The sequence below is a fragment of the Chelonus insularis genome, unplaced genomic scaffold (genome assembly GCF_013357705.1).
Source record: "Chelonus insularis isolate UGA/USDA-ARS -01 unplaced genomic scaffold, ASM1335770v1 scaffold_277_pilon, whole genome shotgun sequence".
NCBI classification, from domain to species: Eukaryota; Metazoa; Arthropoda; class Insecta; order Hymenoptera; family Braconidae; genus Chelonus; species Chelonus insularis.
The window spans coordinates 490365-514302 of NW_023276791.1; the positions used below are offsets into that span (position 1 = coordinate 490365).

A 23938-nucleotide genomic window follows, 5' to 3' on the forward strand; every position below is an offset into this window, starting at 1 on the left:
TACTCTTGTTGTTCTTTTTTCCCCGCTCTTTTGACATCGCGAATTTGCTGACAATGGTCTCGGTCAATAAATTTAGATATTTTTGAAAGAATGTAATAAATTCCTTAGGCAAACATTTAAGATTAATTACAATTAAAGTCACTGAACTCCATTTTGAAGTATTTATTGTTATTGTATAAAAATAATAATACCTAATGTTAATAATTTGTAAACACTTTTGGAAAAGAATATAAAAAAAACTTTTTGTAATATCTAACCTTTCAATTATACTTCTAAAAATGTCTAAATTACTCACCATTTGATGCCCGAGACAATAAAAAATTTAATCATCACTATTTTACTGTAAAACAAATGAATAACCAAACCACTTTACCACTTTACTTTGAAAATAAAATTAATTTCCGCACTTGTACACTTATTTTTGTTTATTGACATTCTTAGACTACTTTAAACTTTCTTTATTTACTAGTTAATTTATTTAAAACTTATCGCATTTTCAAATAATTACTTTAACAAATTACTCCGAAATAAAAGACAAAAACATCCGTTTATTTTGCGTATTATTCAGCGTCACTAAGGTTATGTACCATAACAGAAAATAAAACGTATCAAAATTTAATAGGATTACCGGAAGTTAATGAAATCATTTTTTAATTGGATAAATTTGATTAAACAATGGAGTCGTATTGTCCTAATCATAGCGTCAGTTTTTCATTTAAAATAAGAATTTACTACTGCTGCTTCTTCTTAACATTAATCGGTAAATGGCGTAAACGGAATAATCCAGTACTACATATTCTTTCTATAGATTCTCTATTTACAGACCAACCACCAGCTGATTGTACTGTAGAATGTTAGTAAAAAAAAATTGAACAAACTAAGACTTTAGATTATTGTGATGGTTTTTTTTCTAAAATAAGAATTTACTTACTCATAGAGTAATATTAAGATCCTTTTAACTTAAATTGTTCATATAGTTAATGAATTTTGGAGTTTCATTACATATTAAGGAACATATACAACGATAATGATAGGAAAAAATGATCAAACTGATAGTGATAAAACAACTCGGATGAAAATAATTACCGAGAAAAAACAAGTACTTGAAGAGAATGCTGCAAAGGTAAAAGCTAATAATTATTCATTCAATACTACTTCATAAATATTTCCATGATTTACAATAAATAATTTTTCTGATGGATACTTCAATTGTTATTCAATTTAATTCTCAGGTACGTGCTCAAGTGACAAATTGTTTTGATGATTTAAGAAACAGTTTAAAATCAAGAGAAAAACAATTACTACGACAAATAGAAGCTATTCACAATCAGCAATTATCTATAATTCAATCTAATTGGGAGCTCGTGGGTACTGAGCCATCTATCACCGTCAACTTAGATGAAGTAAAAAATTTTCAAGATATCATCTCTAAACTAGGAAAAATTGAGTTACCAGATAAAGAGAGTCTCATTGTGAAAAATTTAGATCCTTATAAAGTTCAAGAATATGAAGATGCTAATAAGGATATTGTAAATTTTGATAAATCTCTAAACATTCATCAAAGTGAAACCAATGTTATCATTAAATTATCAAATCTTCAGTATAAAAGAGATTCAATGAGCCCATCAAATCATAGTGATTTCAGTGATTTAAAGATTTCATTTCCAAGTAATTCTATCAATGTCACAAACGATTCTGAGTTAAAAACCAAAAATATTATATCCCCAAACTTAAGATCTCAAAAGAAGCTTAATGAAACAGATAATAATCACTGTCCATTATCGTGTTCACAAGATAGTACTTTAATAATACCTCATCCCTCATCTGACAACGTAAATAACAGCATCCTTAATGGATCTTTGTGTTCAAGTGAAACAAAAGTAGAAAACTCTGAAAACGAAATTACTCCTTTATCTTCACCAGTTTTTATAGAACAAAATGAACAGGAAAGTAATGGAAATAGTCTTGATAATTTTAAGGATAGTGTAGACGAATTTATTAATGTGAATGGTGACGTTAATAATGCTCAGGAAAAAAATTCAACTGATGAACATCCAAAACAAATTCAACAATGGTTACAACAGATTTTAATAGAATCTGAAACAGAACCACCAGTACAAGAAGTCGGGTCATTTACAGAAATATCGAAATTTCACAACGAATCTCCATTAGGCACATAATAGATTTAGTTTTAATTTGAATGATCGTATATTTAAAAATGTTGCCACATAAGAAATTTTTCTATCAATTAGATTAACATAACATTAATTGATAAGAATAATTTTAAACTGTCATAAGCTAGAGATTAATATTTCATCGCTTTAAAATTCACTATGCATGTTACATCATTTATAAATAATCAATTCAAATAATAGAATTAATCAAAGTTCTATGAAAAAAATTAATGTCAATATTTAATAATTATTATTTAAGTAAATGGCTAATGTGGTGTTATAATGTGTGCATGCTTTTTAATTCAATTTTAACGTACTATAATTTTAAAAATAAATAAATTACATTAATATGTGGCAGCATCGTGTGATTAAATATTGAATTACCTTATTTATTGATATACAATTTTTAATTAAATATTTGTATAATGCCTGAAACGTGGGGCCAAACATTTAACCAATGAAAAAAGTCTGACAGTTTTTTTTATAACCGACATAAGACATTATTTCTTAAGTCTATATTTGTAATTATTTATTGTAAATATTATACGAATTAATTATATTGATTTGAGTTTGCCGATTATCTGTACTAATACACAAAGCAAAGAAAAGTAATATTAAAATAATTGTAATAAATTTTTTAGCGTTTCATAAGGCTCATCATTTACTCATTATTTATTGTATGCACATTTTTCATATAAATTCAACGACTTATGTAATGTAAAATTTATTATATTATTTACGAATATAGATAAATAGAAAAAATTGATTGATTGAAATATTTTCTTTATTGTGCGATTGATTATTTTGTCTTCTTTCAGATTTAATACCATTTGAGCTTAATACTCTGAACAATTTTTAGAATCAATTCTCTTCAAATCTTAATACATTTAAAATCTTTTAGATCTAATTATCTTCATCATTTAAAAAATTAGCTTACAAGTTTAAATTTATATCAATTCCACTATGAAATATAAATACAAATCAAATAAAAAGCAGGATCATATGCAGTAGAATACAGAAATTAATAGCATTAGAAGAAAATGGTTATCAGTATCCATAGTCTGTTAGTACGATGACTTTGGCATATCAATTTAATTGTGGTAACTTATTCAAAATATTTTTAATGCATTTTTAACATTATTTAAAATACTTCTAAGATATATACATATATACGTTTCTATTTTCTTTCATTCAAAAAAAGGCGTGAATTTATTTAAATGTTTCTTTTTTCCTTATAAATAAAATTATTTTCTGCTAAGCACTTTTTAACCTTTGAATAACAATATTGTCTATACAAGAATAATAATAAACTGTTTAATCGATACTATACGACATGATGAGGTCATAATAATGGTAAAAGAATATGTGTTAATAAGTAACTACTACGCTTGAAAGTGTTATTATCATCATAATTCTTATGATGATTATGTTATTGTTAATATTTAATAGATCATTTACGTGAAACTTGATAGAAAATCCAATCTTCAAAGAAAGAGGGAATAAATGCCCTATCTTTTGTAAATGTTACTGGTACTGACAATTGAGATAACTCATTTTCAAACATAGTTAAAGCTTCAGGACAAGAAGCTCCATTACCCTGAAAGTATTTGTTAAAAGTTAATCACATTGATTAATAAACATTTGACTTTTTTACTACATTCATGCAATGAAAATGATAAATCGAATTTTTACTATAATTTTTGTTTATTTCCAATTTACTATGAAAATTATGAATGTTGGATTCAATGATAAAAATGATACATACATGTGTCATATATTTTCCTGATGGTTTTAATACTTTCATGGTCGAGTTGAGTATTAATCTGATAAAATCCCAAGCATCGCCATGAGGAGTCATACTTATTGGTATATCAGTTAAATCTCCAAACACATAGTCGAATTGACGACCTTCTTCAATCATATGAGCAAGTGCTTCCACACAATCCCCAATTATAATCTGTAAAAAAATTAAATGTATTGTCTTGAAATTATTTGTATCTTGATACGATTATGTGTATTTACCTTATAATTGTCTCCTTTTCGTTTGTCTAAACAATCTCCACAAATACTTCTCATGTGTTGACTACATGCTTTGATAACTATGTCGTCAATCTATTATTTGAAAAAATTGATGAATTAATTGCCTTTATATTAAATCAAGATTTACTATGCTTGTGATTATGAAATAATAAATATCTAACAAACAAAAAAATTTACTTCAAGCATTATCACAAATTTAGGTTTTTCTTTGAGCAATTCCCACAGTAATCCACCATCACCTCCGCCCAATATTACTATTTCCTTTCCTGCATAGTTTTCTTTTCCTCGTTGCATAAGGGTTTCTGTGTATATTAAATCTGCCTCTGACATATCTGCACACAAATTACAAGAACATATTCTATTACTCTACAACTATGTGATTCATGGATTGGAAAAAAAAACATTGTCTTCTATACTTACTTTGTAATTCATCTAATACTAATAAATTACCAAGAGATTTTGAATGAACTATTTGTACTTTTTGATATGGTGATCTTGCTTCAAATACCAATTTATCGATGTCATACTCCAACAATCTTTCATCTAGAAATAAGAAATTTGATACGAATTAAATAACAATGTTCTCTTCAATTAAAAAATAAAACCATAATTCTATAAATTGTACTATGTAATAATAATGAGGAACAATGGTGAAGTTTGTGAAAAAGTTATTAATTAGGAAAATTCTGATGCATGCAAAAATGAATACTTAAAAAAATAATTTAACAGTCTCATTAAAAGTTGAAATGATATCAACTTTTTAGTGATGCATGCAATTTAAAAAGATCTTTGAATATATTTTACATTATTCTATAAACTACGTAAATCGATGTGTACAAAATCAATACTATTAGCATAAAAAATATTATAATAATAATATATATATATCGATGACATATTTTTTTTGCTTCAGATAAAGTTAATAAAAATATAAAAGGTAAATAAGTAAAGCTTTGGATATATTTTTAGTTAAAATGCATCAAAATATAAATCGATAGAAGCACAATCAGTATTCTGAATTAATATAAAAAAAAGCTAAAATCATATCACAGTCTATAACAAAGCAATAACTTTTTTTTTTACTTTTATATCATTGAGAAACTTAGTTTTTTGGCTGTATACACGTTTTTGAAGAAATTGAAAAATTAATTTTTCGGAGCAAAATTAAATGCCTTCATTTCTTGCTTGCTGTTAACTTTTTAATTGCTAAGTCTGTTTTCTATTAATATAATATTTAATTTGATTTGACCGGAAACATAATAATAAATAAAAACTCACCGCTAGTAGGAAAGTATCTCTCAAATGGGCCACCGCGTTTTATGGGAACAAGCGTGTGTGATCGCATAGCTGATGTTGCTGCCTGTATTGCTGTCTCCAAGTTTCTCGTAGACTATCATAGCCGTCAAGCGAACCAACGAATAAAAAGAACAAACGTACTTTCTAATTAAGTAATCTTTCTACGTTTTGTGTAAAATAACGGATATTTTTATTCTAGATTATACGTGTGAAAAAAAACTAGATGAACTAAACATGAAAACACTCCTCATATAGTAATTCAATTCATCAAGCATAATATAAATATATTAAGACTTTGCTAAACATTCACCTAATCACTTGGAAATATTGCATTGCTCATTTAGCTTAAAAATTTTTTAAAAAACGGTGATAATTTTTCATAAATGTGTTATTTACAATTTTTAACATATATAAGATTGAAATATTAACAGGCATCGTAAATTCTGATATGTATTGAAGTAATGACAGTGAATAAACAACTAAGATTCGAGTTATTTATCGATTTCTTTTTCATCTTTCAAATCAATTTCATAAATGTTATAGACATTATTATTACATTGTGATAAACAGACTTTTGTTTCTTCTTTTGTCAATGAAAATTGATAAAAATAAATGTCTAGTGCAGGAATCAAAGATAATTAATATAAAAGACAATAAAATATAAATTAACAAAGTGCTGGGATATATCTCATTCAACATTCCACACAAGCTGATTAGCCGAATTGTCTAAATTCTCATCATTAGCAATAACAATAATTATTATCAAAAACTATTTTTATGGCAAATGTCTTGGGAGTAACAACATATGAATATGCATAAATGAGATAATGTCCAATTAAAAAAACATTAAATCAATAATAATAATTATAATATCAACGACAACAATATTAATAAAATATAAGAGAATGGAAATCATAAAATACTCGACTTTTGGAAAAGCATATTCTACCTGATAGTGTTAAATAGAGATCATATATGGTTCCTCGTCTTACGGGTGGCAAACGTTTGCTTCGCTGACTATTCAGAGCCAAGGCAATGTCAGCTTCCAAGTAACGCCACTGCTACAATATCCTGTCAGTTAAGCGATGTTTTCTTTCCCGGTTTAATGACATTATAACTTACTCTATCATTTTTAATACTCTCCTATTTATAATTCTAATGTCAAAATTTTAAATATATGGAACATTTTTGTCCGAGATTTTCTTCATTTTTATCAACTGATATTTATTTTTGTGAATACTGAATTTTATGTTATGTAAATAAGACAAATATTATTATGTAGAAACAAATATTTATAAAAAAAAAAATTCATTAAAGAAAAAAAAAACTTCTGATACATTACTTGTTAGTAAGTTTAGTATTATGTTCCTATGTTGTAATATTTTATACAGACTTATATTGATTTTTCAATGCAAACATTGATTAAGACATAAATTCTACCAAATATGGAGTACAAATATTTTTCTGAATGATTTGAACAATGTAAGTCTATATAAATTTGATACTCCCTAATTTTTTATCTCGAAATTATATAATAAAATACCTCAAATGATAGTAGTGCTTCCTCTTCATCCTCTTTATAATACTCAACATTGATTGTAATCAATCCTTCTGGATATCCTCTTACAGTAATTAAACTACTTTTCGGTCCAGTATACAATACTATAAAACTCTCATCAACAGTTGCTTCAGTTAATGGCTTCAAGCCAGTAAAATAATCATTCAACACATTTGCTATTGTAGATTTAAGATTGGATCTTTTGTCGACATCCGCGATAACATTTGAAGAAACAGTAAAATCGAGTAATATTGTGTGAGCCACCATTTCAGTAATCTGTAATAAAAAATACACCAGTTAATATCACAAGTTCAACCATCGTTAAATAGGGTTCAATATATATTTGTTATCAGGTTTTTTCATTTTTTATTAAACTTTGAATTTTTTTCGTTTGAAAACAGTTCTTATAAGTGTAAGATATTTTATTTTTAATTCATATTTAATTAAAAGAAAGATGTAATTTACAATGATTTCCATAATTTGATTTGAAATTGAATTGTTAATTGATACATTGTATAAAAATTGATTAATTGTTGTTAAATAATTTTATTAAATTTTACAGTATTGGTTAAACTAATTTAGGTTCAAACTACAATATTTTATAACTATTGATATTTCACAATAGAACCTTGGCTAAAAATGTGTAGTTAAATTTGATTAATTTAGCGTCAGGCTTACGTAATACACCATTTAGCTAATTTATTAAAGAAAAGGCAGTGCTAAAATGTATATACATGTCACAAACAATGTACGTTAATTTTTATTACAACAGCCACATAAAGAATCAAATCGAAAAAAATCAATTATTTTCTTATTTTCTAACACGATAATGCTTCCCATTTCAATTTAATAGACACTAAACTCACTTTATTCCTGAGAATTGATTACACTTTTTTTTATCAAAGAAGATTTGTAAATCGATTGAAAATTTGAAAAATTATTGACAATAAGTTAATAATAATCACGGTTATTTCTTAATCTCCAACAGTTTAAATATTAATTTTTGTAATACTTTTTTACTCTTACACCGCCGCCAGAAAAAAGGCAAAATGAGAGAAGACCCGCACCGAAGCACTCATTGGACAAATAAAACTGATAAGAAAGTCGGTGATTAAAAAATTTGGTCTATTTTCATGGTGATGATCTTCAGCGCCAATTATTAAATTAGTTGGTGTCAATTTTTGGTACTAAATATCAGAATTTTGCACAAAGGTGTCATGCGAGTTTCTGTTTTATCGATAGACTCTCGATTAATTGATCTTCTAACGTATCGACAGAGAGTCTATTCTCAAATCAATTTCTACATTATCATCTCAATCGAAAGCTCCCACAATAACAATGGTCGCTGTATTTTTTGTTCAAAAAGTCCTCTTTGTTTTCAAGTAAACCTTTACTCTGGAGAATATTTACAAACTGCCCAAATTTTTAAACAATAAAATATAAAGTTTTATTTCATACGCATATAAATCCACTATTTCATCTATACCTGTAATTATTTTCAAACACTTTCAATTAATTCGATCAAAGTAAAAATTTTATAAAATTCATTATTTTATTCAGATCACAGTTGAAATTTTAATAGTAATATTTATCGTTAGTTTTTTTTAAATAGAATGATAATTACAAATTGTTATGATAACATTTAAAAGAAGATTAAACCAGTTTGATTACTATTTGATTTTCTGGAAGGAAAAATGTTCACCTGTCTACAACCTGTGTGACGTAAAAGTCACGTGACCGAGTGTATACTATTCGAAAGGTAGTTGCGCCTGCAACGATACACAGCAGAACTTTAACCGTCAGGCAAATGAATAGCTTCGAACAGCGTCCCTGGTAGCAGTTCAACCGCACCCAGTCTGACGTTTCTCACACAAGTTTAATTCATTTAATCTTTTCTACCGTACTTTTTATACAGTATTTTCAATTCAATTATTATTTGTGATGTTACATATAAAGTTTCTTACAAGCAACAAATATTTTTCGATCAATCCTTGGGAATGTATATTGATGGGAGAGTTCTGTGTTCTTGGATATCTAGTGAATCTTTGCTAACTATATTGTAATGAAAAGTGAATGAAGCAGTGTGTTGGAAAAAGTGAAATTATATGAAATTTTTCATAAAGAATATAAAATAAAATTTACTAGTGTCATCATTGAAGATACCATGTAAATACTAAATATAGAGATAATTTTCTAAGTTTAAAATAAGGTAATAACGGGAAAAAATAGTGTTACATCTTGAATGATTCATGGAATTTTTATATTCATCTCTGATAAATTGTTTTAGGAATAAATAGTGAATGCACGTACAAAATGCACTGGTTATGTTTATTCTTGATTATCTTGGGTTCGTCAAGAGCTGAATTGTCAACAGACTCACCATCGATTTATTACACCGAACCATCAATTACTGATAATAATGATGCAAGAGAACTTAATGAATTATTCGGCGGACATATCATCAATGGACCTCAATCTCTCAAGAGATCGGAGAGTCCATATATTTTACGAGAAGACTTGATTATAGAAAAAAATGGCCAGCTAATAATTGAACCAGGTGTTGAAATACGATTTGCGCCTATGATAGGAATCACAGTTCGAGGAACCATTGTGGCAAAGGTAAATGTGCTGTTGAATTTTTTAACTAATATCCGTGAAGATGACAATAGAGCCCCTTTCTCATTCTATTTCCTCCCACTCTGGGAGTTCATATTTGATTTGTATATCCAAGAGTCAGGCTATTATCTTTTCTATTATTAAATTTCCCATAAAAATATATTTTACTATTCTTTCATTTTATTGTTGTATTTTTTTCTATAATTATTCAAAATTATCGTGAAAACTTGGCAATGAAGGTAAACATAAAATATTGGAATATTTACTGGCTTGACTTGAGAATGTTCTTTGTCCAGAGAAATAGGGAGAGTGAGAGCATAGTTCAGATTACGGTATAGTACAACAAGTATTGTATTGTTGATGAAATTTTCGGAGAAAAATAAGGATTCAATACAATACCAAATATTCATAAAATTATGTGATAAAAGAGAAGTTGTTCTTAGACGAAACATTATTTTTGTAGCACGTTTTTCAGACAATATAACTTTTCAAAGTCTCGTCAAAACTTTTATCAGGCAAGGAATGTTTATCTTATCATTTTTCATTTAACTCATCGTTGAATTTGATTAGAAATCGTTTTAAATTTTCACAGTTTAAACATATATCTGTATATCATCATAGTGTGATAAGAATAATGACATTTTAAAACTTATGTTCGTTTTGCTATCCAATGATGAATACTGATTCAGAAATACGTGCTTTCTTTACAATGATTCACATTACAATCAATTATGCATGTCATTTCACTTTTAAAAAATGAAAAACAATTATTTCATGAATAAAAAATTATGTAATATATTCATATCACAATTCCAGACTGTATTTTTATTATTATTCTTGTCACTAAAAAAATATTGGCCTTTTTTTCTCTTATTGTCAATAATAAATAGATGATAATTATGATGAATGATATGAATCACAGTTTCGTTATATATGATTCATTAACATTGCACATCACAAACTTTTACGAGTATTTATATTTTTTTCTTGATAAGTGATTAGTCAGAAATATTGAATTCAACAAGTCAATGAAATTCAATACGTATTTATTTAAATATCATATTTTCAATCATTCATGTAATAAAAATCTATACTGGGAAATTTTTGATTAAATAATTAATGACCATAATTGACATATTATATCATAAAAACATCATTATAATTATTTCTAACGAGACGACAAAAATACACCTACGAACTCTATATATAGTATACGTAATGACATGAGAGTATACTATACCGTAATAATTTTTTATTTGAATAAGTGAATCACTCGCTCTCAAAGACATATGTAGTAAACTGCATCAAAACGGTGTTCCATATAAGCCTGGAGCTTTGATCGTAAAAGCAAAATGTATGTTTGTTTTATAATAATACTCGTTATACGCTTTCATCAAATTCAATAAGAAATAATGACAATGATTAAAAAATTATTGCTCTAATTTTTATGGCATAAATATGACATGAAAACATAAAGAAATGAATTAATTCAATGCTAGCGCATCAAATTATACAACCAACTAGTGACGGAAATTCCTCGTATGTCATATAGAACCTATGAATAAAATACCTAGTTCATCCGGATGTAAATATAAATATATAAAAATATACCGATTTTTCTATGACAATATATTTGAAAATGTTTTTACTAGATTTTCCAAAAATTGGATATGTAATGAAGATTATAATAACGAAATGTTTTGATTAAATTACAGGATTGAAGGAAGTATGTAACTATCGTGTTATCTTAAAAAGACTAATTGCTAATAAGTTACGTTTATTTAACCCATTTAAATAATTTCCGTAGTAAAACTGTTATAAATGAGAAGAAATGTATCTTTACAATAGAGAACCTCAAGTTCCGGTGTTATGTGTATGTACCGACCGTAAAGATCAGTGGCCCGAAACTCGAGAATCTACCGGACGTTCTACAGTAGTCCGTAGTTTAGAAAAAACGAGACAAGTTGGAGAGAATGAGAATGAAATTTTACGAAGCCTTATTCTATCCAATGTCTACTAACAATAAATTTAATTAAAACACAATCAATAATCAAATTTTACAACCACTTAGATGTTAGTTTTATTTTCTAATTTTTTTCAAGTATGGATCATGATTTATTTTATTATCTATAAAAATTATTACAACGGTATCTTAATAATTTATTATTAAATATTTTTTATTTAACTTGTGAAACATCATAGTATTTTATGAATGAAAGAATGATTCATTTCTTCTTGAACAGTACAACACATATGCTACAAGCATGATACAAGATGTACCGGGTTAAAGGGTAATTTAGGAATCTTGACCGGGATTAACCTATGACTCAAGTAATATCTTTTATTTCAATTAATTAACGAAATTATCGTTACTTTCATTTGATATGACTGCTCTAAGTACTAAACATAATTTGCTTTGCCGGAGAAAATAACATCTATTTTTTGCAATTTTTAATTTAATGTGCCAGCTTTATTCAAATATTAGATTTATTTATAATAATTAGGTTTATTTTAAATATTTAGTTGTCACTAATACAAAACAATTTAGTGGAATAAATTAAAACCTACAAAATTATTGATGAATGTTACTTTTTTTCAGGGAGATGCAGACAATAAAATCCAATTAACAAGCATAGAAACACCTACAGTCAAATCAGAGTTTCCATCAATTCGACTGGTAGATGGTCCAACTCCTCTTGAAGGCAGAGTTCAGCTTTACCATAACGGAGTATGGCGAGCAGTCTGTACAAATTCTCGTAATTGGACGCGAGCGGATTATGAAGTTGCTTGTCGACAGCTTGGGTTCCAAGGTGGAAGATGGTCAGGCTGGTTTGACAGACAATGGCCAGCAAAATCTAGATTATTGTATGAAAAACCTCAATGCCGTGGTACTGAATCATCGATAAAAGATTGTACTCAATGGCAGCTTCGACAAATGGGAGCTGGTGTTTGTGATTATCATCCTGATCTTGCAATCGCGTGTTTACCACATTATGACGGAGCAAGTCAAATGACGAAACATTGGCGAGGAATTCGATTTGAAAATGCTATTTACGATAAACCTCTTATTCAAGAACACACGTTTTATGCCAGACGATCTAAGTCTATTCTTCGACACGTTAACATCAAGTAAGTTATTTACTACAAGATAATGTATATTTCTTATAACAATAAAAAAAACTACAGATATTATTAATGTAAAAATGCAACAGGTATGCAGGTAATGGACGAGAAAATAATATTACATCTGCTCTACATGTGGAAGGTGTTCCACCGCGAATGGAATGGATTTCAGTGCTTCATTCAGCATTCACGGGTATCAACGTTACATCTCCCGACGCTCCCATAACTATCACTAATTGTACGATACGTAATAATAGAGGTAAATAATAATTTTCATAAAAACAATTACTATAGCCAGCAACAATTCATTGTTTTTTAAATAAAACAATAATTCTAGGAATAAAATGATCTAAATGATAAATTCTAATTTATTTTACAGGCTATGGAATTTATGTAAACAGCTCAATGGGACTAACACACATTGATAATTGTGTTGTGCTAAATAATGGTGCTGACGGTATAAAATATGTTCATCACGATGAAAGGCCAGACGAAAAGCTTGATAAAGCAAGTGTATATGATTTATGTACATTTCCGACCACAACAAGTCAGACATTTCCAATTACAATATCCATGGTACAAAATAGTTACACACCGAATTTCAAAGAGTGTCCGCAACACATTTTAACACTTCCAGGTCATGTGTTAACGTTGCAATTTTTACAAATGAAAACAGATCGAAATGATAGTGCAACAATTGAAGTTTATGATGGTATAAGTACTAGTGATAAATTATTAGCACGTGTTTCTATAAGAAATGGAACATTGCCTCAAAGTGTGACATCAACTCGTCAGAACTTGTATATTAAATTTCACGCTCAACCACGCACTCAAGTGTTTGCATTTATAAAATTATTGTCAGGGTATAAGAAAATATACGATCTCAATGTAACAAATAGTGCAATTTCTGATAATAATGGTCGTGGAATAGCAGCTGAAAAACTACGATCTATGCTTCATGTTCACGAAACTTCAGTTTCAAATAACAATCATGTAGCTGGTATTCATGTTCTTGCTGGTGTTCCAGATATTAATATAACCGCAAGTCGGATATCATTTAATAATGGTGCAGGTGTAAACATCACAGTAACCGGAGGGAATCGTAATATATCACAAACAACCATATCTTCAAATCAAGGTTCTGGTGTAGCAGTTTGGCTAAATGATAGCTCTACTAGTGAATATTTATATTTTAATCAAACCACCGTAATAGAATATTCTGAAATATTCAAAAATAGAGAAGCTGGTGTGCTGATAAGTAATTCTACTGGAATATCTTACATAAATATAACGGGTAACTGTTTTAATAGCAGCACTGAGAATGCAATTCAAATAGAATCCAGTTGGAGGAGTAATCAGGGCATTCTCATGCTTCAGATCGGTCATAATGTATTTGTAGAAAATGCCAAACTTGGTATCAGACTAAGTCCAGCATTAAATATGATTGGAAAAATTGAACATAACCATTTTCGAGAACATACTTATGGAGGAATTTTGATAAAAAATCCATTGTATGAAGAATTTAACATTTTGCCGGCAGAAATAATTATTCAACACAATGAATTTTATGAAAATAAAGGTATTTTCGTTGCAAGCATTGGACTATCGCCGTATAGTGAAGTTCAGAAACTTGTTTTTATGAAAAATTTCTTGAGAGATAATATTATCAAAGAACCATTTGATGACGAGTATATGCAAACTTCTAAATTAACTCCTAGATCACGTGTAGCAGCAGTGGTTGTGGTTTCATCAGCAAATGTCGATATTTTCCGGAACATTTTCCATAATTTACAATCTCAATATGAAATTGGATCACATTTAGAAGATCAGAGTAAAATAATTAATTGTACTTACAATTGGCTAGGATACGGTGAAGAACAAAAAATTCATGAAAGATTGTTTGATCGTAAAGATCGTTATAATTTAGCTAAAATTAATTATTTACCATTTTCACTTCATCCAAGTAATCCTTCAGCAAATACAATTATTACTCATCCAACGTTCGTACCGTCTTTTAACCGTCCTGGAACTAATCTTGTTGGAGGAGAAGTAGATGGATTAGAGGTTTTATTTACTGGAGAATATGTTGTTGAAAGAGACATAAATGTAAGACCTGGTGGAAAGTTAATTCTTCAACCTGGAGTAACTCTTAAATTTCCTCCAGCTGTGGGAATGATGGTTGCCGGAAAGCTTGATGCGAGAGGAAAAGCATCAAGCAATATTGTGATGACATTAAAAGAAGAAATTATAATAGAAATGGAAAATGATACTATGAGTGATGACATGGATAATTTTGAGGAAGAAAAAGAGGACGTAACCATGACTCCGGCTACCATTGATGACTCTACGACAATTCCCGTACGATTACTTGGAGGAAGAACCAATAAAGAAGGCAGATTACAAGTCAGGATTGATAATGAGTGGGGAACTGTGTGTAATTATGGGTGGAATATTCGTGCAGCTGCACTTGTTTGTCATCAGTTAGGTTTTACACTTGATCCTAATAATTGGTATTTAGAAAGATCACAAATTCCTAGTGCAGGAACCAATGAAAATATCATATTAAGCAACATTCAGTGTACTGAAGATGATATTGACATATCTAAATGTAAAGCAGAGCATGCTGGTGATTTTGAAAATTCTTGTACCCACGACAATGACGTTGGGGTAAAATGTTCTGAAGCCGCTTGGGCTGGATTACGCTTTGGATCATTAGCAGAACGTAGTGATCTCCAATTCATTACAATCGAAAAAGCTGGGCTTTTAGATTACACTACTAATTTATTTAAACCAGCATTGCAAATTGATTTCGCTCGTCATTCTATTGAAGGAGTTAAAATAGTAAATAATCTTCAAGATGGTCTTGGAATCATTTACTCTGATATTTATTCAGCAGACGCAATCAATACTGTGAAAAACAGCCATTTCTCTAATAACAAAGGTAGTGGAATAAGTTTCAAACAGTTAGGTTTAAAAATTTCTTCTTCATTTATTGAAAATAATCAAATAGCAGGAATCCGACACAACCCTGCACTTTCGGCTGTAGAACAAAGAGAATTTGCTGGATGGTTTATGCAATCTTATGACTCTACTGTAGATACTCCTTTTAAACCAATACAAATTCCAAGTTTAAAAAATGATTTAATTCAATTGAATGTTGGAGAAATAAAATATATTGTAAGTGATAAGAAATCTGGTGAAAAAATCGATCGAGTGATTCAAATAAAATGTACTCCAGGATATGTAATTGGTATTCAACTATTAAATCCAATAGAGAATCGAAGTACTGAACAAATAATAATTCATGATTCTCAAAAAATAGATTCTCATCACAACATTTGGCATGTAAAAAGAGATTTGTCTGTATTTCCAGTATCTTCAACTTCATTTACAATTTTATTAGAGTATCACAGTGGTTTCAATGCTCTTGGAGGAGCCGTCTTAATAATCACTACTATTCCAGCACCAATTCAAGATATACGAAATCGAATTGTAAGAGGTCCTATTCCAACACTTTCAGTATCGAATACTAAAATAAAAGGCAACAAGCGTGGAATTTTCACATCCTTTTACAACCGATATTTAGACGAAATTGGCAATCATTATTTGAGGAAAGCTAATGAATCAATTCGCTTAATTAACTGTGAAATTTCTCATAATCAAGATGAAGCAATATATGTTAATGCACCTTTTTGGAACGTTTTTGAATCAAACATTACTGAAATTACCATTCATATAAATAATACGTTGATCACTGATAATGGACAAGGGATCGTACAGTTCAGCAGAGATATGAGGCACTCAAATAATTTATTCCATTGGGTTATGAAAGGTAACACAATAGAAAGAAATCAAAAAGGTGGCCTAGATATTTCTTTACCTTATGTATGGCAATATAATGAGAACTTTACGCATTCTCTACATTTTATTAACAATACCTGGCGTAATAATAACTTATTTGGCTTTGTAGTTGATGGGCATTATGCATCGTTGAATATTTCTTACAATACCTTTGATAATAATCAGTGTAAAACTGGATTAATTGCTATAAAAGGAATGGAAAAGAAAATGAAAATTAATAATAATCATATTGAAAACAACAGTGGAGACTTCATGGTTGAATTTTCAGTAGACAGCCAGTCGGAAATACTTGGTGAAATTCCTGCAGATTTCTTATTGAATGAAGTCAAAAATAATCACAATCATAGTGAAATGAGTCGAGGCATATATCAAATGACTAATAATCCATCGTATGTTGTCGGATTCCATGGCATCCAAAAAGTCAACATCAATCGAAATTTATTTGGAAACAATTTCTTGGATTATGAATTAATCGCAGGAATTAGAACTGCTAAAATCAATAACAGAATAAACGTGCAGAAGAATTGGTGGGGAACTGTAGATGATGTAGAGATTAAAAAGAGAATTTTTGATTTTGATGACTGGAATAATCATGCCGTAGCTAATTTCCGACCTTATCTTATGACAGATAGATTTGACGCATCATTTTCCATGTCTGAAGAAATGGGATCAACTGTAGATATTGATAATCTTAATGGCAGAATTACTGAGAATTTAGAAATATATCCAAGATCAACACCTTACGTTATAAAATCTGACTTGACTATTATGCCAGATGCCACTGTTAATATTTATCCTGATGTAGTAATGGAGTTTGCACCAAATGTGGGCATTTTAGTTCTCGGAACTCTTAAAGCAATGGGTGTAGTAGGGCATGAAATAGTTATGAGGCCAATGAAACGTGAAACCGCACCAGAATTAAAAGTATTAAACTCCAATTACAAGAGAGCTACAATTATTGAGAAAAATTACCAACAATATGATACTATCCGGCTTTGCAAGGAAGGATCATGTGATAGTAAAAATAGTAATGAAGGATTTCTTGAATTTTTCAATCGAACAACTTTACAATGGATTCCGTTGTGTGATTTACGATTCACTGAACGGAATGCTCAAGTAGCATGTCGCCAATTAGGATATGATCCTTTAAATGTGTATGTCTCACACGATCGACGGTACGAACTTCATCCTGGCTCCTTGACTAGAATTTGGTCTTGGCCTGAGCCACTTCAATGTACAGGAAATGAAGAGAGTCTTGAGGAATGTCAAATTCGATTGAATGGTCAATTATTTGGTCACAAATACGACTGTCCATGGGATGGAAACTTTGTATTCTTACATTGTGGAGAAAGGAATCTTGATTATTCTCATGATTATTGGGGCGGAATACGCATAGCTAATTCTGAATTTGAGCATTATCTATATGAACATCGTATTCATGATATAATCACACATGAAACTGTGAGAAGAGTAGAATCAGTGTTGAAATACGTAAACATCACAGGAGCTGGTATATTGCATAATGAAAAGTCCCCAGCTATTCAGGCAGTAATGAAAAGTCCATTAATTACGCATGTTTCCATTAATCAAAGTGCTTATCATGGTATAAATTTCATATCTCCGAGCTACACAGTAGAATTACTTTTCAATATAGTTGATGATGCTCTTGGTAATGGTATTAATCTACTTTCACTTACTGGCGAAGGACGAGAAGCTGAAGAAAGCTCATTTGTTCCTTTGAGAAACCTTAATATCCCTTACAATTTATTCAGTATGATTGATGTTTGTGATACAACAAAAGTACTAGCAGTCGAAGAACGTATTCTTATTTATTATAAATACGATAATAATCCTGTTAACTGTGTAAAAATCTTTAAAAATTTAGGAAAACCATTTGGATTTAGATTATTACAGTTTAATCTCTTTAATTCAACTGGAAAACCCGGAAGAGCTGATTCTATTACGATTTATGATGGAGATATTTATAATGCTACTGCTAAAGAAATTGGTCATCTTGAATTCAACAGCCAAGCTGGGAAAAAATTATTTACAACTCAAAGGCCAAGTATTAGCATTCGATTGTTTGCTAATGGTGCTAGCAATGTTCATGGATTTATTGCTGAGGTCGTGACTTTACCCATTTCGGCTATCGGTTTCAATCGTGATGTTCAACATAATATTTCTTATTCCGTTATTTCAAACTGCCAAGAAGGTGCTGTAAAATATATGAGTGCTGGTGAAGTAAATGCAGTTATAACATTAGAACGAAATCAATTTTTTGATAATTGTAAAAAGTACTACGGAAACTTTACTACATGTGAAGCAGCAGTGAAATTAGATGTACAAAATACTCAGTCATTATACTTTAGAAATAACCTAGTACAACGTAATCAAGGAGGAGTATTGATCCGATCTGACTCTAGAGGTTCGGCGACTTCTCTAAAAGGATGGATACACAATAATCTTTTTGCTGAAAATTATAATAAACCAGCATTATACGTAGAAGGACGACAAAGCAGTCCTTACCAAGAAGTTACAATATTCCGAAATTATTTTATGAAAAATTCAGCTCCATATGACAGCAATATCGTATTGAAACAAGTTGTTAGTAACATGACACTTAATTATCTACATGCTAATTTAGGGCTTCATTTGTTAGTAATATCAGGATTCGAAAGAGTTCGACTACCAATTTATCAAAGTACTTCGCATAATGGCTTCTACAAGTAAGTTGAAATATATATTAATTACTTTATAAAAATAGTCTATCCAAAACAACTTATAACTAAATTTTGAATTTTTTGTTATTCAGCAATTATGCGATAGATCGAAATGGGCGCAGTACTGTAGTCGCTGGAACTCCAGGCCAACAATACGTAGATAACGTTTTCTTCAATCCTGATAATGATTATGAAATTCTCACTGTTAATCGATCGTTGTAAGTAAAAATCTAAATTTATTCTATTTAAATATGCCAATACAATATGATAGAATTTATCTTAGAATGATCTCTTGCTTGTATTTATTGATAATTATGTAAAGTATCTAAGTAATATTTATTTTCTTTCTAATTTCATATATTCAAAATCGCATGTGCATGTCTATATAATCAGAGTTATCAACGCTGAATGGTTTGATAAGTAAGTAATTCTTTATTTAGTAGATTGAATTTTACAGTTGTGTAGATATTGGTGGTATTTTTTTTTTAGATTTTCTTTTCTTTTTTTTTTAATTCTATCCTATTATTATTAATAAATGAAAAACAGTATATTTAATACAATAATAAAAATTACAGCCAATTTGAAAAATGGAGGTCTCATGTCGATGCAAGATATAATTGGTGGGGTTACAATGAAACACTAGCTGTAGCAGGACGGATAAGAGATCGTGAGGACTCTCTTGAATTACTACAAGTCGATTACAAACCATTCCACATGAATAATGCATCAGTTCTGAATGGCAAATGTCCTCCATCATGGGATCTTGTTGGAGATACTTGTTATATTTATATTGGAGCTCCAATGGATTTTTACAGTGCCAGGGAATTTTGCCGCTCAGCAAACGCATCAATGCCTTTTATAATGGGTAGCTATCTAGAGCTATACAGATTTTTACGAAAACAACAGGAACGATTTGACTATTCTGAACGAGTATGGGTGCAACAACTGGAACGTGTCGATCAATGTACTACATTCACATATCAGACTATTGAGATTGACCATTGTAGTCAGCCAAGCTCATTCATATGTGAAATTGATCCTCGAATACACATAGATCCTCTTTCATGGCGAAAAGATATTGTAGCTGTTGGAGTTCTCGGAGCTATTGGAGCAGCTTTAGCTTTATTGGCAGCTGCAATTGGATTTTGGATTTCTAAATCGAAGAAACGTAAAATAGAAAGACTTGAGAGACGTAACTCTATCAGACAATCATTACATTCATTACGATCTGTAGGATCAACATCAGGATTTACGGAATTAGCTTATAGACGAAAACCAGTTGCTACAAAATCAACAGATACTCTCACGTCACGATCTCTGGATTATAAAAAGATGATGAGTGGTGGTAGTATTGATTCAATGGATAAATCGCAGTTAAATTCTTCTATTGAAGATAATCAGAGTTATGATGTTTATGAGGCGCACAATCCTAAATATTCACCAAGTACAAGTGATTTGAAGGGAGCGATTCAAAAATATCCCATGCATTCCGACAATCCTGTGTTTGATATGACCTATAAAAATGATGGCTTTAGAAGTCATTCAACTTTTACTTCAAGAACAAATAGTAATTGGCCATCGATGGCTAATAGTGAAATAGCACGTGATGATTCTGCAACTGACCAAGCTAATGAATCTGGATATTTGAACAATGCTTCAACATTACCATTAAATTCGAGTTTGGCGATGACTGATTCTATCACTGAACTCAAAAGGGATATTGAAGCAACTCCAGTTTACAGTTCTCCATTAGAGTTTGAAAATTATAGTGAGCCTACAGAATATGTAACTAATGAAACTCCAATAATGACTCCAGGGTCTGAACCTGTTCCAGCATATTTCTCATCTGCTACACCCTCTCAGTCATACTATTGTGAAGAACGACCAAAAAGTACTACTTTATTAGAAACAAATTTAGATACTGGAGAAGAAAAACCTTTACGTTCTAAAAGCGAAGCTATATTAGAAACCAACTTTGATGTTTTTCTTCCATCAAATGAACCAACTGAACTTACACAACTATCTGCAGAATCTAGAAGTAAAAGTCAGCCATTAGAAACGGCGATGTGAAATAAGTACAAAGCTAGATAAATTAATCATATCATCATTATTTATACATATCAATGCACTTCATTTAAAATTGTCTTCTCTGTATTTTTTATCACTATATACTCCCCATCATTGACATTATTATCATTTAATTTTGAAACATATTGTTTCAATGTAGCTGACGTGATAATTAAGTTTATAAAACTTAAATTCGTCACCATACACTCTTGAAAAAATTCGCATTTTTTCAAATATATCAATGTATATAAACCGTACATTTTTTTTTAGGTAGTTGGATATATGTATGTGATCTCTATAAAATTTTGTAAAAGTTTTACAGATTGTTTACAGTTTCAGCTCAATATTAATTAACGTACTTGTACTTTATCTGAAATTATAAACTTTTTGTAAATAGTTCGATAAGAACCATAGATATTATATACATGTGAGTAACTACTGAAATTCGAGATTAAGTTTTTTATAAATTTATAATAAGAATAAATACACTGCCGAACGAGATAAATGGTATTTCAAACGAAATTATTATATTATAATAATCCATAAAAACTAACGATACGTTGTGATATAAAATTTGATAGCTAAACGATTATCTGATTAGTATGTGTAGTAAAAAATTAGCAAAAAATATTTCGCACAATCTATTCGGTAATGATGAATATTCATTTTATATATTACAAAAAAATGTAAAGAATAGTAATTAGTAATAGTTATAGTTACAGAAATTCAATAGAATACTTTGGTATACACTAATTTTAAAGATTAATACGTATATGAGAAATATAATGGATTCGTGTAGTATCTAGTGATCTTTGTTTTTTCAGAATTTATATTTTCATAAATATATTAAACTTTAAAATTGGCGATGATGACATTTTTGGATTCATAAGTCCACTTGGTCTTAAGAGAAATATCATTTCTGTCTTTTTATAAATTATTATATCGTATATATTATATTTGTAACGTTAAATGGTATATATTTTTAATAGACTGGCATTCTATTATCCGTCCTTTATTATATAATCCATAAACAGATAAATATTATAGACAACGAAAATGTCTATTGTAATTAATATTAAAAATATTTATAAGTTCAAAAAATATCATTTTTAATGAACGAAAATTTGTTCTTTTATATTATGTTTTGATAATATTTGTTTATTTTAAGAATTAGATTAAACATTGATAGTTTATAGAATTGTTTTGATTCATTTTATCTAATGGTTAGCAGTAATGATAGTTAGAAATGATTATGGTTGATTATTGATCACAACCGAATTTTTATAAAAGTATTTACATGGTTTTGTAACGTTACATTTTCACGTAAATAAAATTACTCAAGATATAAATATCCAACCATTAAGTTCCAAATAAAATCTTTTTTGTACTTATGAAGTAAAAAAAAATAATATTGACCTAAAATGTGCAATAAATTTTTTTTTTCAATTATTAATTATTCATGGAATTAAACAATCTTCAAGCTTTTGCGTAGATCTCATGCATCTTTAAAATAAAATAGATATAACCATAGTTTTAGCTCTCCTAAATAAAATGGTAATATCAAATGTCGAATTATAATAATTTTATTACTCATGTGAATTTTAAGATTTTTAGTTGAGCTGCAGATGATATGTTTTCATGACTCATGTAGTTTTTAAGACACAATAATTTGAATCATGTTCATTAATTAAGTATTCAGAACCGATGTTTATTTCATATGAATAAAATAATGACAATAAAAATACACTTTTTTTTATTAATGTAATGTCCACAACCACTTCAGCTCTGCTGATTTCAATAAAATTTTCAGTCTGGGTTCTTTTGAAAAATGTTAAAACATTTAATACTAACATGATAAATTATTTTTCATATAATATTTATTTTTCTATCTATTTTACATACAATTATATAAATCAATTTTTTTATACTTTTAAGTAGCATAACATTCTCTTTACGATATGTTACAAATATAAATATATTACTTTGATTTGAATATTTAATCAGATATACTTTCGATTTATTGAATATAATAATGAATTGTATCAATAATAAATAGAGCTATTTATACTACTCTTACTCTTAATAACAATTATAATAATATGATAATACATAATTAGTACAAATAATTAATAAGTAAATCATTAAATGAAATTTCGTTTTTATTCATAATAATTATATTAATGATATTCTCTCAATTCGCTAATATCAAAGAATAAATAATTTTTAAATGATATAATCATGAACTACTAGAGATAAATATTTTTCTCATAAATATTGCACTCGGTACATAAAAATATCTTTTATTGCACCTGTTGTTTTATATATAATATACATAATAATCGATCGTAAATTAAAGTGTAATATTTTTTCTGTTTATTGCAATAATTATTGAGATATGTATGTTGAACGATTTAAATCGTGAAATTAATTAACATTTATAATTAAAATAAAAATTGCTAATATTTTAATTTTTAATCAAGTTT

General features: G+C 28.9%; 3 protein-coding genes across 6 annotated transcripts; 2 read left to right on the top strand and 1 right to left on the bottom strand.

Annotated features, from left to right (window-relative positions):
- The first annotated feature begins 827 nt into the window (after positions 1 to 827).
- On the top strand, positions 828 to 2334 carry LOC118073322 (uncharacterized). The gene is made up of 2 exons (XM_035093750.1): positions 828 to 1123; positions 1233 to 2334. The coding sequence occupies exons 1-2, from the start codon at positions 1028 to 1030 to the stop codon at positions 2178 to 2180; spliced, it is 1044 nt and encodes a 347-aa protein (XP_034949641.1). The 5' UTR covers positions 828 to 1027; the 3' UTR covers positions 2181 to 2334.
- Positions 2335 to 2542: 208 nt separating this feature from the next.
- Sms (spermine synthase) lies at positions 2543 to 8140 on the bottom strand. Of its 3 annotated transcripts, none has more exons than XM_035093748.1 (8): positions 7935 to 8140; positions 7054 to 7344; positions 6460 to 6571; positions 4635 to 4757; positions 4392 to 4546; positions 4197 to 4286; positions 3940 to 4131; positions 2543 to 3771 (listed from the first exon to the last, which is right to left on the bottom strand). In XM_035093748.1, exons 2-8 carry the CDS (start codon positions 7333 to 7335, stop codon positions 3625 to 3627), a joined length of 1101 nt encoding a protein of 366 aa, XP_034949639.1. In that variant the 5' UTR covers positions 7336 to 7344; positions 7935 to 8140; the 3' UTR covers positions 2543 to 3624. The 3 variants fall into 3 exon arrangements, with proteins under 3 accessions (XP_034949639.1, XP_034949638.1, XP_034949640.1); XM_035093747.1 differs by lacking the exon at positions 6460 to 6571 and adding an exon at positions 5493 to 5604 and having other exon boundaries at positions 2941 to 3771; XM_035093749.1 differs by lacking the exons at positions 7054 to 7344; positions 7935 to 8140 and adding an exon at positions 5493 to 5604 and having other exon boundaries at positions 2941 to 3771; positions 6460 to 6547.
- A 724-nt stretch (positions 8141 to 8864) lies between these two features.
- bark (protein bark beetle) lies at positions 8865 to 22457 on the top strand. Of its 2 annotated transcripts, XM_035093552.1 has the most exons (8): positions 8865 to 9277; positions 9356 to 9687; positions 12284 to 12813; positions 12897 to 13066; positions 13187 to 19394; positions 19481 to 19606; positions 19782 to 19808; positions 19964 to 22457. In XM_035093552.1, the coding sequence occupies exons 2-8, from the start codon at positions 9382 to 9384 to the stop codon at positions 21456 to 21458; spliced, it is 8862 nt and encodes a 2953-aa protein (XP_034949443.1). In that variant the 5' UTR covers positions 8865 to 9277; positions 9356 to 9381; the 3' UTR covers positions 21459 to 22457. The 2 variants fall into 2 exon arrangements, with proteins under 2 accessions (XP_034949443.1, XP_034949444.1); XM_035093553.1 differs by lacking the exon at positions 19782 to 19808.
- Positions 22458 to 23938: the final 1481 nt, after the last annotated feature.